The 15,008-nt window shown below is 39.3% G+C and overlaps 1 protein-coding gene across 1 annotated transcript in view; it reads right to left on the reverse strand.

Annotated features, from left to right (window-relative positions):
* Nucleotides 1–10,035, reverse strand: part of LOC121409923 (atrial natriuretic peptide receptor 1-like) — a 49,152-nt gene extending 39,117 nt beyond the window's left edge. The window contains exon 1 of the mRNA XM_041601708.1: nucleotides 9,475–10,035. Coding sequence (XP_041457642.1) covers nucleotides 9,475–10,027 — 553 coding nt within the window. The 5' untranslated portion in view covers nucleotides 10,028–10,035. The remainder of the gene's footprint in view (nucleotides 1–9,474) is intronic.
* Between the last annotated feature and the right edge of the window lie 4,973 nt (nucleotides 10,036–15,008).

Here is a 15,008-nt window from a genome sequence, read left to right on the forward strand (position 1 = left end):
CAAAAATCAGCATTTTATTCCCCATGATTTTTTTTATCACAAAAGAAGTTTAATAACAATATAAAATAACAGTGTACAGTATGGATAAGTTTAAATTCCCCATGATGATAATAATAATACTAATAATAACAATAATAATGATAATAAGGTCATATTTTTCCCAAGTTAGCCGCTGGTGAAAGTGCAATATCTGTGCTTCCTGGTCACATTTGTTCTTTAAAAAAGTGGTATTATATTCATGGATAGTTTGCTTTTTATTAAGTAATCATAACAAAATTGGTCTGCAGTTGCCCTTTTTTCATGTGATTATGAAATAAGATAATTCAATATGCATTTAAGGCACCTGTTTGCCTGACGAGGAGGGGTCGTCATTTTTTTTCTCGAAAAGTACACATGCATATGGGCCAAAATTATAGGTCGGGCCCCCGAGGTGCAAAATTATAAATGCGCGCCTGGTGGCTCCCGAGCAGATAACACAAAAAGGAGAAGGGGAAAGGAGGGAAGAAAAACACGAGGGCAGCCGCACGGCCACCGTACGTTCGACGTACGGCCGCCGTAGACCGTTCTACGCCATGCCTACGGCTAGGCTATTTTCTACGTCGATCGTAGAAACGAAAAAAATGTTATAACTCCGCGTTAAAATTCTAGGGCCACCCCTACGGCCTGTAAAAAGTAGGAATCCGCCGTAGGTCGACCCTCCGGCCACCGCAGATTTTCTGCGGCCGCCGCAGAAATCTCTAGAATTCAGGTATCTACGGCCGCTGTAGAGCAAATGTGACCAAGGTATAACTGCAGCTGTGAAAAAGAAATGTTGATTTTGGGGTATCACACGCTGCACCCTCTCTCAAAGTTTCAGAAATGGAGCGTCTTATCCAACAATGTCACTTTCAATTTACGTCACTGATTGAAAAAAAAATGGTATCATATTATTTTGTATGAAGGATACGGGTTACATTTTGATTTCGGATTTTTCCCATTATTCTCAACTAAAGTCCCTTTCAGAATTGACCTACGACCATTCGCGACCTTTGGTCGCGCCACATGCTACAACAGGCATTAATCACTAATAAAGATAAATGCCAGTTGTGGTAATGATATCAAAATGAGTTCTTACAGAATCCAATGAAACGACCACCAAAGTATCTGTTTGATGAAAGATATGTGCCAAAGGATTCTTGAAGAAACTGTGTAATTGCTGAGAAATTAGCAAATAGGCACAGGATTCGGGTCGGGCCGACATTCAAAGCAATAATATTATACTGTCCCACGTGCGTTTATCTGTGTTGGTGATCTTGAGTGGTTGTGAACATTTTTAAGCGTACTTCAAGATTTCACAAAGTTTTATGTAATTGTACCAGATCTAGATCCTCGATGATATACTGACAATTAAGCCTGGATTTACAGACTTTCTCATGAAATCAGTGTTTACTGCAACTACTGGCATTTCTCTCTAATCTCATACGATCGCACAGAGGCTTTCACAGATGCAACAGCTGTCGTACAACAAAAGCAACCAGTAAACTCCGTGTACGAGTATAGCCAGGCTGACACTTGCACGACTTTTGGCCACGATTTTGTCGTGGCAAGTCGTGTCATTTTGGGGGCACGAACTGGGAGGCTCCCGCAATGTTTACGACTTGTTCACGCATAGTTCGCGACGAGTTCACGCATAGTTTACACACTTCCCGCATTGGCACGACGAATTTGCGCAATTCGGATGGTGTCGTGCTGAACTATTCGTGAACACGACGTGAGCTGTTCATGAACTATTCGTGACAGTCGTGACTGGCACGCATCCTCCCGCATCGTCCCGACGAGTTCACGATGAGTTCACGAACAGTTTGCGCATAGTTCACGACCCGGTCGCTAAATTTTGTCGTGACCAAAATTTTGAACATTTCAAAATTCTCGCCCCGACATGGCACGCAGTCACGACGTGTTTACGCACACTTCACGCCAGTTCACGACTAGTTTGCGCACTGGCACGACTTGAGTCGTGCCAATGCGTGACACAAAATCGTGCAAGTGTCAACCCAGGCTGAGTCGCATATGCTCGTATTGTGCTCGAGTGGTCGTGCTATATGTGAGTGTTGCAGGAGGGATCACGAGTGGTTTCATATCAGTCTCAATAGTTGCACGACTGATTGCATAGTCGCGAGAGTCGACGTAATGCCAGCCTGACACTTGCACGATTTTGTGTCACGCATTGTCACGACTCAAATCTTATATTTTCTGCCCTCTCATTTATTTATTCTTAACTCCTATTTTTTAATACCGAGGAACGCATACGTGCGAATGCAACGGTGGTGTAATGTTTTAAGCCGTGTTGTGATCGGTCTTGCAACAGTCTTGTGGCATATATTATCGCACCCAGTGGCAAGAGTGGTCTCTATTGGTTTGAGTTTCCTTTTTGGGCAGGTTCAAAACTGTTAAAGAGTGGATAAAGGGGTTATCTTCTTACTTGGCTCTTTCCACTTCAGTTGACACCTCTCTTCTGATGTGTGGAGGGGCAATACCAATCAGTCGGTAAAGATCATCTACTCTTGTTGGTCACAGACAGCCATTAATTGATCCGCAAGAAGCACTCATGGCTTGATCAATCTTTGGAGCATGGGACGATCTACACCAGACCCCAAAATCTCTATAAATTCTTAAATTTGACGTGTATAGAAACAATTTTAAAGGAAAATCACTTTGAAATTATAAGTAAATGATGAAATAATCAAGTTGGAAATATTAAAGGAAGGATAATGTTGTGTCAAAATACCACTTTTATATTGTTTTGAGGGTGCATGAGCCCCAATGAACCATCGCAAGTATGCCAGTGACTGAGTATTCGAGACACTTCTACTATTCTACTGTTCTATCTATTAATATTACCACAAATTTTGAGAGATTATAATTATGTTAAAAACTCCAAAATAGGGCTTGGCGCATTATTCTCGAAATAATTAAGTCCCTACACTCACACATCTATATTCCAAATTCACGAACTTTTAAATTGAGAAACCCCCAAAACACATGTATATAATGTTGTCTAAGATTTTTCACGATTTATCTCCGAAATATTTACAAAATAATCTCGTTCACAAAGAGGGTATTTATGCCCTAAGAAATGTTTGAAATCTTGTATTAAACCAAAGACTAATTATTGTAAGTGGATATTTTCTTATCGTGGATCGAAAATATATAATGAATTCCCACTTAATCTTCGCAGACCCAACACACTCACTTTATTTAAAACTGACCTTGATAAATGGATAGAAACCTTTGATCTCTAAACTTTAGTTTGACCGGGGGTGGGGTCCTTAGGAATAGGGAATGTTTAGGACTGTTGTGTAATTGTGTGTAATTATTGATCATTATTTTGTTTTTAATTGATAATATTTTAAATACATGGCATGTATGTAACATTATCATTATCGTATCATTATATACATATATATATGTTTATATCATATTATTTCTCATGTTACTTTTACTGGACCTCTAGGAAGAACAGAGTCATTATATCAATGGCTCTTAATAGAGTGATCCATCCGTATATTTTTATGTGCATGTTTATATATTTATATTTATCTTGTATCTTGTGCAATGTATTTTATTGTGATTCTTTATACGGTAAATAAAACCAAACCAAGGCTATATGATTTTCAAACTCACCTTTTGCGGATGAAAGGGTGTTTGCCAATGCGTGTATGGTGCTTTCAAAGTTCTGAATGAGAATTTCTTGGTATGTAATTCCAATGACATCAAAGTATTTTTTAACAGCTGAAACATGAACCCTCTGGTACCCTGTTCCTAACCATAACCATGCCGCTGTTCTCCACTTGAACTGATTAGCTAGTGACTGAACAGCAAGCCCGTATCCATCGCCAAGGAACATTGTAGATCTGGTTAACGTCCTGAAGAATCGCTTCTCCGACACTGATACTGAAGTGGCCAGACCTGACATTACAGGTATGGCCCATACTGCACTTAGTTCTGCAACACACTGCAACGCTACAAGAGGGTCCAAGAAATGCTGAAAATCGGCCGCCAGTGAAATTGTAGAAAGCATCGGCTGCGATCGCTTCGGCTATTCGAGCGGAGTGACATGGGGTTGTGTGAGGGTAGGTTTTTATCGAAAAATTGCTATATTCGTGATCATCGACACGGCGATTGATCTCTTCGATAGCGAATTCAACCGCAGGTCCAATGTTGGAGGCACTCATTTGAGAAATGACGCCATAAATTGCACGGACATTAACTTCAATCGTTAGAACAAATTTAAGGAGATATGTATTCGCAAAAACTATATAAATAAAGAGCAGGTCCATTTTCTTAATGTTTTGGTAATACTGATTTCAACTCTTTCAAGGAATCATAGAAATATAATGTACAAATATATCCGAATTAGTTTCTAAATCATGCATGTTCGACCCTTCCATGAGCTACAGAAAGAACAGCAATTATATGCCAAACGACCCTTTGTGATTGAATCATGACTCCACTATTCCATACTCTAAAGACAAGTTTCAGAATACGAGACAACGGCAAAAATATCTTGTTTATGTATATAGTAACGTATTGTTCGAAAGTGATTAATGATATGACAAAGCATTCTCCTTGGAGAGCGAGTGTCAACGAATAAATGTATTTGTCCAGACTATACGATCAACCATTGCACCATGTATACGGTCAAGAAAAAGAAGTCCACGGGGATTTAAAATCGCGATTTTCTAGTACTCTAAAGCCCCTTTCACAATTGACGTACGACCTGTTTACGACCGCCTGCAACAGTTTTTTCTTGTTGTTGCACGATCGATCTCTTGGTGTCTTGCGAACTCTCGCAGTCGTTGCAGACGAATGCACGAATTTGAGGTGGTCGGTGGTGGTCGTGATTGGTCGCATCTGAATTTGAACATGTTCGAAATCCAAACGCGATCAAATACGATTGATTTACTCGCATCAGGTCGTACCATCGGTGGGGAGATCATCGTGTGAGCGTTGTTCAACGTTGTACGACTTGGTGCGAGAGGTGGCACAATTACGTATAGTCGCATAGTCGACTGGAGGTCGTACAACACTTGCACATGTGCTAGAGACCTACAGAGACCAGTCTTGCGACTGGGTGCGATAATATAGGACTGTTGCAAGACCGATAGAAATTACGGCTTACAACATTCCACTACCGTTGCTTTCGTATGTATGCGACCGTTCAGCCCCTTTCACAATTGACTTCCGACCAGTTTACGACCGGCTGCAACAGTGTTTTTCTTGTTCTTGCACGATTAATCTCTAGATGTCTTGCGAGCACTCGCAGTCGTTGGACGGTCGCACAAACTCGAGGTGGTCGTGACTGTCACATCTGAACTTTGAACATGTTCAAAATCCGAACGCGATCAAATACGATCGATTCACTCGCATCAGGTCGTATCCGTGGTCTTACCATCGGTCGTGCGATCATCGTGCGAGTGTTGTGCAACGTTGCACGACTTGGTGCGAGAGGTGGCACAACTAAGTTTACTCGACTTGAGGTCGTACATCACTTGCACATGAGCTAGCGATCTACATGTACAGAGACCTGTCTTGTGACTGGGTGCGATAATATATGGGCCATAAGACTGATGCAAGAACGATCGCAACGGCTTACAACATTGCACTACCGTTTCATTCGCATCTATGCTACCGTTCCCCTCGCAATCCCTCGTGCAAAACTCGCATGTGATCGCACGAGCACAATAGGATCATAAGCGACTTACTCGTGTAACGGGTTTTACTGGTTGTTTTTGTTGTACGACAGCTGTTGCAACTGTTGCAACTGTGCAATCTTATGAGATGACTGGCGATTGATGCCTGTTGCAGCCTGTCGCACGACCAAAAGGTCGCAAATGGTCGTACGTCAATTGTGAAAGGGGCTTAAAGTAGTCAGAATATTGCTTTATGGGATTAGAGCTTGTCAATTTCCACCTAAAGGGAATTTGTAAAGAAGTGAAAGACTCATCACTTTTTCGTAAGAAGCAACGGAGTTCTAGCTGTTAATGGAAGTGTATTACTCGGAATACGAATCATGATATACTCTGATTCCATGAACCTTTATAAGTAGCTTATTGGCTAGATGCGTTTTAGACAACCCAAAGTCATCACCTTCCCAGAAATCTGGAGCAGATCCATGATTTCTTTTTTTTAAATTTCCTATAAATCAATGATGTATCTCATTAATGATTTTTAAACGTAACGAAATAAAGTGCCGTATAATTTTGCCCCTATTATCAAAGGTAAAATATTAATGCAGTTATTACACTAGAAATCCTGAAAATTAGTACGTTGAAGAATGTAAAAATACAGCATTCTCCGTTTCTTTTAAATTCAAATATTCTCTCCCCGTAACATCAAACAGATTTTATTTTCAAACTCCTTTAAATCGAAGCTGAAAAACTTTCTTTTCAACAATTCAACATCTTTATTTAATTTATCCTATCATATTTCCTTGTTATTATGTTGATTTTTATCAGTACAAGTCTTGAATATTCTACTGTCCATAGGGACTGCCTCGACAGAACCTTTGCTTTGTTCTTTTGCAGCTTCCCATTTCACGTTCATTTTTATGCATGTACTTAATAGCATGTACAATCCTACAGCTTTTTTTTCTTACTTGCGTCTTCCTACGTACCTTTTTTTTTTCTTTTTGTGTTTTTTTTTATTTGTTCGTATATGCTCTATGTATTTTAATGGACTTGAATAAATCAATAAATGAAAAGAATGAGATGTTTTTAGAATTGGGTTAGGGTACATGACACTTTTGACGAAAACAGGTACCTCGAGTTCTGTGTTGGTGAATAGACTAAAACGGGTACCTCGAGTTCTGTGTTAGTGAATAGACTAAAACGGGTACCACGATTTCTGTGTGAGTGAATAGACTAAAACGGGTACCTCAAGTTCTGTGTGAGTGAAAAGACTAAAACGGGTACCTCGAGTTCTGTGTGAGTGAATAGACTAAAACGGGTACCTCGAGTTTTGTGTGAGTGAATAGACTATTATACCTCGAGTTCTGTGTGAGTGAATAGACTAAAACGGGTACCTCGAGTTTTGTGTGAGTGAATAGACTATTATACCTCGAGTGCTGTGTTAGTGAATAGACTAAAACGGGTACCTCGACTTTTGTGTTAGTGAATAGACTAAAACGGGTACCTCAAGTTTTGTGTGAATAGACTATTATACCTCGAGTGCTGTGTGAGTGAATAGACTAAAACGGGTACCTCGACTTTTGTGTGAGTGAATAGACTAAAACGGGTACCTCGACTTTTGTGTGAGTGAATGGACTAAAACGGGTACCACGATTTCTGTGTGAGTGAATAGACTAAAACGGGTACCTCGAGTTCTGTGTGAGTGAATAGACTAAAACGGGTACCTCGAGTTCTGTGTGAGTGAATAGACTAAAACGGGTACCTCGAGTTTTGTGTGAGTGAATAGACTATTATACCTCGAGTTCTGTGTGAGTGAATAGACTAAAACGGGTACCTCGAGTTTTGTTGTGAGTGAATAGACTATTATACCTCGAGTGCTGTGTGAGTGAATAGACTAAAACGGGTACCTCGAATTTTGTGTTAGTGAATAGACTAAAACGGGTACCTCAAGTTTTGTGTGAATAGACTATTATACCTCGAGTGCTGTGTGAGTGAATAGACTAAAACGGGTACCTCGACTTTTGTGTTAGTGAATAGACTAAAACGGGTACCTCGACTTTTGTGTGAGTGAATGGACTAAAACGGGTACCACGATTTCTGTGTGAGTGAATAGACTAAAACGGGTACCTCGAGTTCTGTGTGAGTGAATAGACTAAAACGGGTACCTCGAGTTCTGTGTGAGTGAATAGACTAAAACGGGTACCTCGAGTTTTGTGTGAGTGAATAGACTATTATACCTCGAGTTCTGTGTGAGTGAATAGACTAAAACGGGTACCTCGAGTTTTGTGTGAGTGAATAGACTATTATACCTCGAGTGCTGTGTTAGTGAATAGACTAAAACGGGTACCTCGAATTTTGTGTTAGTGAATAGACTAAAACGGGTACCTCAAGTTTTGTGTGAATAGACTATTATACCTCGAGTGCTGTGTGAGTGAATAGACTAAAACGGGTACCTCGACTTTTGTGTTAGTGAATAGACTAAAACGGGTACCTCGACTTTTGTGTGAGTGAATAGACTAAAACGGGTACCTCGAGTTCTGTGTGAGTGAATAGACTAAAACGGGTACCTCGAGTTCTGTGTGAGTGAATAGACTAAAATGGGTACCTCGAGTTTTGTGTGAGTGAATAGACTATTATACCTCGAGTTCTGTGTGAGTGAATAGACTAAAACGGGTACCTCAAGTTTTGTGTGAATAGACTATTATACCTCGAGTGCTGTGTGAGTGAATAGACTAAAACGGGTACCTCGACTTTTGTGTGAGTGAATAGACTAAAACGGGTACCTCGAGTTCTGTGTGAGTGAATAGACTAAAACGGGTACCTCGAGTTCTGTGTGAGTGAATAGACTAAAACGGGTACCTCGAGTTCTGTGTGAGTGAATAGACTAAAACGGGTACCTCGAGTTTTGTGTGAGTGAATAGACTAAAACGGGTACCTCGAGTTCTGTGTGAGTGAATAGACTAAAACGGGTACCTCAAGCTTTATGTGAGTGAAAAGACTAAAACGGGTACCACGAGTTCTATGTGAGTGAATAGACTAAAACGGGTTCTATGTGAGTGAATAGACTAAAGCGGGTAGTTCTGTGTGAATGAATAGACGAAAACGGGCACCTCGATTTCAAGTGTTAGTGAATAGACTGAAATCTTACAAAACGAGGGAAACTTTATAAGTTGACATTCAGATATTTCCTGTAAAAGATCATTAACTATCACAATAAAAATGAGGGGCACGAATGTGAATCCCCGTTGCACCTCTGTTTTCTTCCTGCGATTATTTCAAGATTTTTATAGCCCCCTCCACCCCCCCCCTCTCTCTCTCTCTCTCCATCTCTCTCTATTCCAATTTTAATCGTTTGATTTTAAGATGTTCTTTACCTAGTTCTTTTTTGTTATTCCAAAACATTTAGAAAGCCTTGCTTGCCGCAAATAAATCGATAGATCGCCGCAACTTTAAAGCAGATAAATAATGTCTACATCTTGAATATGATAACTGTTTTGTTCAGTTTATTGATTAGCATTTTTCTCAATGTAATGAAGCTTTATATTCCATCGATTTATGCCTACGCGGATCAGACCATGAGGAGTTATCGTTAAAAAAAAAAATTCAATCACGTGGAACTAGTTGTAACGAATTTTTTTAACTCGGTATCAACCTCAATGTCATGAATAGGGCCACATCAAAGTCCTTTATTTCAGGCAGTTTTCGCGAACAAGGTTTGACAGTACTGTAGAGAAGAAAATGATATAAATATTCGACAAATTCGTTCAATATTAATTTTGAAAGTTGAATAGACATGTTGACCTACCTCTCGCGGATGAAATAGTATCTTCCAATGCTAGTTCTGTGCTTGCATAGTCCAATGTAAGGATTTCTTTATATGTTACGCCTATTTCATCGAAACGACGTTTACCAGCTGAAACGTGAACCACCTGATATCCTCTTCCTATCCATAACCATGCCGCTGTTCCCCAATTGAATTGATTGACCAAAGTCTCAACAGCATAGCCGTATCCTGCAGCTAATATAAGAGTGGATCTCGTCAATGTTTTGTAAAATCGCTTCTCCGATGTTTCTAAGGATGTAGTTAGTCCAGAGAGTACTGGGACGCCCCATATTGCACTCAATTCAGCAACACCTCTCATTAGACCGCTACAAGAGGGTCCAAGAAACGCTGCCACTCGACCATCGCCGTTGTAGTACTGTTCCGCGGCAATGGCGCTGGCTGTCAAACTCACAAAGCAACGACTGACGTAAGGATGAACAGTTATTGAAAAGTTATTGTATTCGTGATCATCGACACGACGATTGATCTCTTCGATGGCGAGTTCTACTGCAGGAGCGATGTTTGAGGCACTCATTTGAGGAATGACACCATAAAGAGCATGTACATGTACGTCGAGATTGATAGCTTGTCCCAAAGATAAAAGACCAGTGGCGCATAAAATTACAAACAGAATCATTTTTTGTTGTTGTTTTTATGTCAATAGCTTTCGAAAATAGTATCAAGCCATCAATGAAAATTAAATTTGACCAACAATTTCTTTATTAATTGATTTCTCCCCTCTCATAATTATAATAAAATGTAGCTAAATGTGATGATCTGATGAGTTTTTAGTTATCTTGGTACGACCATCGCAATTTCGTCGACCGTTCAGGATTGTACTGGCGGACATTTACACCCAACGATGTCACTCATCAAGCAATCGAGTGATCACTTCCAACAATACGAGACTTATACGTACAATACTGAAGAGAATCCTGTTGTGCAAGTTTCAAGCTTGAATCGCGCGTCCTCGGAGATCTCTATTCGTTTCACACTTATTAACGCAGAAGTAGCTAATATGATTCGTATACTGTCTTGAATGAAAACATTCCTCATTCATGCATTCATCAGGTGTTTGAGGTCATTACAAAGATCTTTAACCGAAAACATTTCTTAAGGTTAGATGGCTACCTCGTTCATGTTCACAAACAATCTTTCACTCAACCTTTATACAAAAACAGAATAACAATGACTTAGACTTTATCAAAAATTGAAGTTTTCTGATTATGCATTTCAGCATAATTAGTTTAAATTAGTTTTATTATTAATATTTGTTGTTACTTCTCATTTGCTGTAACTAATCTTCCTCGTATGTGCATATAAGAGAGAGGGGAGGGGGAGATGCAAGGTGATCGGACTGGGGTGTAGATGGAAATACCTCTGGTTTATTTTATACGTGTTACAGTCATCTCTATGACTTTATTCTAAGCTCTCGGCTTCTAGGAACTGAATTATGATTTTTTTTTTCAGCTACGTCAAGTCGCCTTGCATCTCTCGTTATTTCATATTTTTATTTTCACATAACGGTTTGTATCATTTTATTGTGTCAGACCTTATTTCAAAATAAATGAGAATCGAGAACAAAAGGCTTACAGCGTGTCCCACAAAAGTGCTAATAGCAATCTAAATGAGTATAAAGTAAAAATTACCAGATCATATTGTATATGATGATGTAATGGCAAAGGAGCATTTATTTTATCGAATTTGCTTGAAGCCACAGTCACGCAGTCAATTACGCTGAGTTACGTCTGCCGCGGATATATACGGATTAGTGGACGCGACATGGACGCAGCTATCCGCAGTCTAGTAAGTATAGACGTTTATATTCTTAACTGATCCGTAGTGGGACTCAGACTTACGGCGCCAAGCCTGCGAAATTTTGAAATATCCAAAATTTCGCAGGGAGTCGCCGAGGTTGCTGACGAACGCAAGTAATCGAAAATAAATGCAACTATTCGTAAATGTACGAACTAATCCGTAGCTTGGACGCAGATCATCCGTGATTTTTTTTTCACATCGCGTCCATTTGCGTCCACCGTCCGTGTTCGCACTTACCCGCAAGTACTCTTATCCAAACACATCCGTTTGAAATTGAATTAAAAATAAATTGAATTGTTTACGGACAAGTACGGATTATGCGGACAATCGCGTTCGTTTACAGAAGGAAGCCCTCAACTACCCGTTCTGTTTTCGCTTAGCCCATGGACCTACCACTCTAGAGTGGTAGGTCCATGCTTAGCCCTACCACCTTGCTTCTTGGGGAAATTTTCAAATTCAAGTTCAAATTCTTTTTATTCAGTCACGTCTATTGAAAAATGAACGAGATTTCATACAATTTGTTTTTGTCTCACCTGCATAGCAGAGTGAGACTATAGGCGCCGCTTTTCCGACGGCGACGGCGGCGGCGGCGTCAACATCAAATCTTAACCTGAGGTTAAGTTTTTGAAATGACATCATAACTTAGAAAATATATGGACCTATTTCATGAAATAAGGTTAATCAAGTATCACTGAACATCCTGTGTGAGTTTTATGTCACATGATCAAGGTCAAAGGTCATTTAGGGTCAATGAACTTTGGCCGAATGGGGGTATCTGTTGAATTCCCATCATAACTTTGAAAGTTTATGGATCTGATTCATGAAACATGGACATAATAGTAATCAAGCATCACTGAACATTTTGTGCGCATTTCAGGTCACATGACCAAGGTCAAAGGTCAATGAACTTTGGCCGAATTGGGTGTAACTGTTGAATTACCATCATAACTTCGTAAGTTTATGGATCTGATTCATGAATCTTGGACATAAGAGTAATCAAGTATCACTGAACACCCTGTGCGAGTTTCAAGTCACATGATCAAGGTCAAAGGTCATTTAAGGCCAATGAACTTTGGCCATGTTGGGGTTTTTTTGTTGAATATAACCATCATATCTCTGTTAGTTTATTGGTCTAGTTCATAAAAAAGTGGACATAACAGTAACCATGTATCACTGAACATCTTGTGCGAGTAAGAGTAATTTTCAAAGTCAGCACTGCTGCTATATTGAACCGCGTGATGCAGGTGAGACGGCCAGAGGCATTCCACTTGTTGAACAATAAAAGGAAAACAATGAATTAAAGAAATCAAGATAATGACTTCGGAAAAAGGTAAACCAACATGCAGTGGACGTAACTGATTTGCAAAGGCCAGAGACCTATCGAGGTCAACCCACTTAAGTTCTGCGCATTAGGAGTTGATGGAGAGTTGACATGATTTACATTTATGTTTAAAATAATAATTATAATAAACTGGAAGGACTACTTACTAGTCAATAACTATCATCATAACAGAGATGGGCACGTTTCAATTTCTGTTGTCCAAATCTTTCCAGATGACGTCCTTTGTATCTAATAAGTGTTCTATGAAAATTCTATATACATATTTCAGAGATAAAAGTTATGAGTATTTCTTGTTGAATATATGTTCGTATTATTATTAGAAGGTCAAATGTTAAAAGTATCTATATAATAGGGTCCCTTTTGATTAAGTACCCCCCCCCCCCCGAAAAAAAAGTCAGAAAATAGCGATGTATAAATCATAACACTTTAAATTGCAAGCTTCCGAAACAGTAAAGCCCCTTTTACACCTTCACGGAAGCAACACGGATCATCCCGGATTGTCAATCCGGGGTCATCCGTTTACAGTCTGGGACTACCGTGTACACTCGATCCGGCTACTCATCCGGCGCCATCCTTGATGTACCGGCATGTCCGGGAGAAAAAATGAACATGTTAAATTTTTCATCCCGGAGTACACGGACTGATAATCATCCGTGTTCATCCTTGTAGCCTCCTTGTGCATCCGTGTAGCTACCGAATGCATCCGGGAGGCTCCTTGTAAGAACCGGGTGATCCTTGTTGATACCGGCTTTATCCGGGGTCAAATGTTTGTATTGTTTGCGTACATGAACAATAGTGCGTATTCATAACCAAGCACGAGCATGCTCCAGATGCTGCAAAAAAAAGGAACGAAACGTAATTCTAGCAAGATGCCGGCGACATGAAGTGGTAAGGTCCGTGTAAAGACCCAGTAACATCCGTGATCATCCGGGTATTCCGTGTTGGTTCCGGGAGCTTATCAAACAGGATCCCTATTGCTACCTTGCCTATCCTTGTAGACTCCGTACTTTTCCGTACATATCCGTGTTAACAACCAGTTAACTCCGGGAATGCAAGGAAAATACAAATTTGGCACCCCTGATCATCACGAACTGAGATCCGTGATGATCCGTGTTGCATCCATGAAGGTGTAAAAGGGGCTTTAGCCTGAATTGGAAATGTTGAATAATTCTTTTTATACGTTTTGACAATATAAATGATTTATCTAAAAATAAGATCATGTGCAGGAAAATTAACTTTTTTCTAGACGCAACGGTGGACGCAGAATACTGTTAAACTGCGCCCTTACGCCCAAAGTTCATCCAGTTTGGTAAAAAATGAATTATGACTTACGGATGTAAAACTATAAACAATATAATGTTGTAATCCTAATATTATACCCTTATATACACTAACATTTTCTGTGGGACACGCTATACATTGATTCAAGGTTCCCAAGAGCTATCCTTTTTTGAAAAGTTTGTGAGGAGTTTGAAAAAGAAATGCCTTACGCTTAGAACATTTACCACTACACGGGTTAGTAGTTAGGGCAAACCCGGTCCGATTGACGGACAGATATAAACTGATCGTCAACCTTACAAATTTTTGTTTTCCTTTCGTCGGATGTACATGAGTTTCGATCATTGGTCATCGGTTTCGTCGGTCAAAAGTATAGGTAAGGAAAGGAAAGTGAGAGATTTGTGAAAAGTGGATCTCTGAACAAATAAAAGAAACCGATAGGTGGCAGCAGATGGTGAACAGGAAAAATTAATGATGAGGTCCGTTTCATCAATGTTGGTGAATAAAAAGCAGATGTCGTGTAAACATGAGTTACAATCCCAAATAACTGCGACTATATAAGATTATAAGATTAAACTGCAATCTCGGAACACGAGATTTCGATGATTTTATATAAAAGTGACCCTGAAGTGTTAACATCGGATATGACTTTGCTTTCAAAAAAGACTTGTGCTTTTAATTCTCTGTCATGATGTTGAAATTGAAAGGGTGTATTAATAAAACTTAATCGCAGCCAAAGGCTGAATTGCGGATTTTTTTACACGGAAAACTACATAATATATACAATATCAATAATCATAAAAAATTAACATGTGAAAGTAATAAAATCAATATTATATGATGAAATTTGAAAAAAAGAGAGTAGAATATAAAAAGGAATAACATGAATCTCGTATATTTGTAACCACAATATGAACCTATTGGAGATAAAGTATTATGTGCTTAAATAAGTAAAATCTAAAAAAAAAAACTGAAATAATTTTTTTTGTGTGTATTTTGTTAAGGAATTGAAGATTATGTAACTGTGCCGGGATGTAAATTGAACATTTTTATTTGATGTTGAATGTATTTTATTTAA

Source organism: Lytechinus variegatus, chromosome 3 (genome assembly GCF_018143015.1).
Source record: "Lytechinus variegatus isolate NC3 chromosome 3, Lvar_3.0, whole genome shotgun sequence".
Taxonomy (NCBI): Eukaryota; Metazoa; Echinodermata; class Echinoidea; order Temnopleuroida; family Toxopneustidae; genus Lytechinus; species Lytechinus variegatus.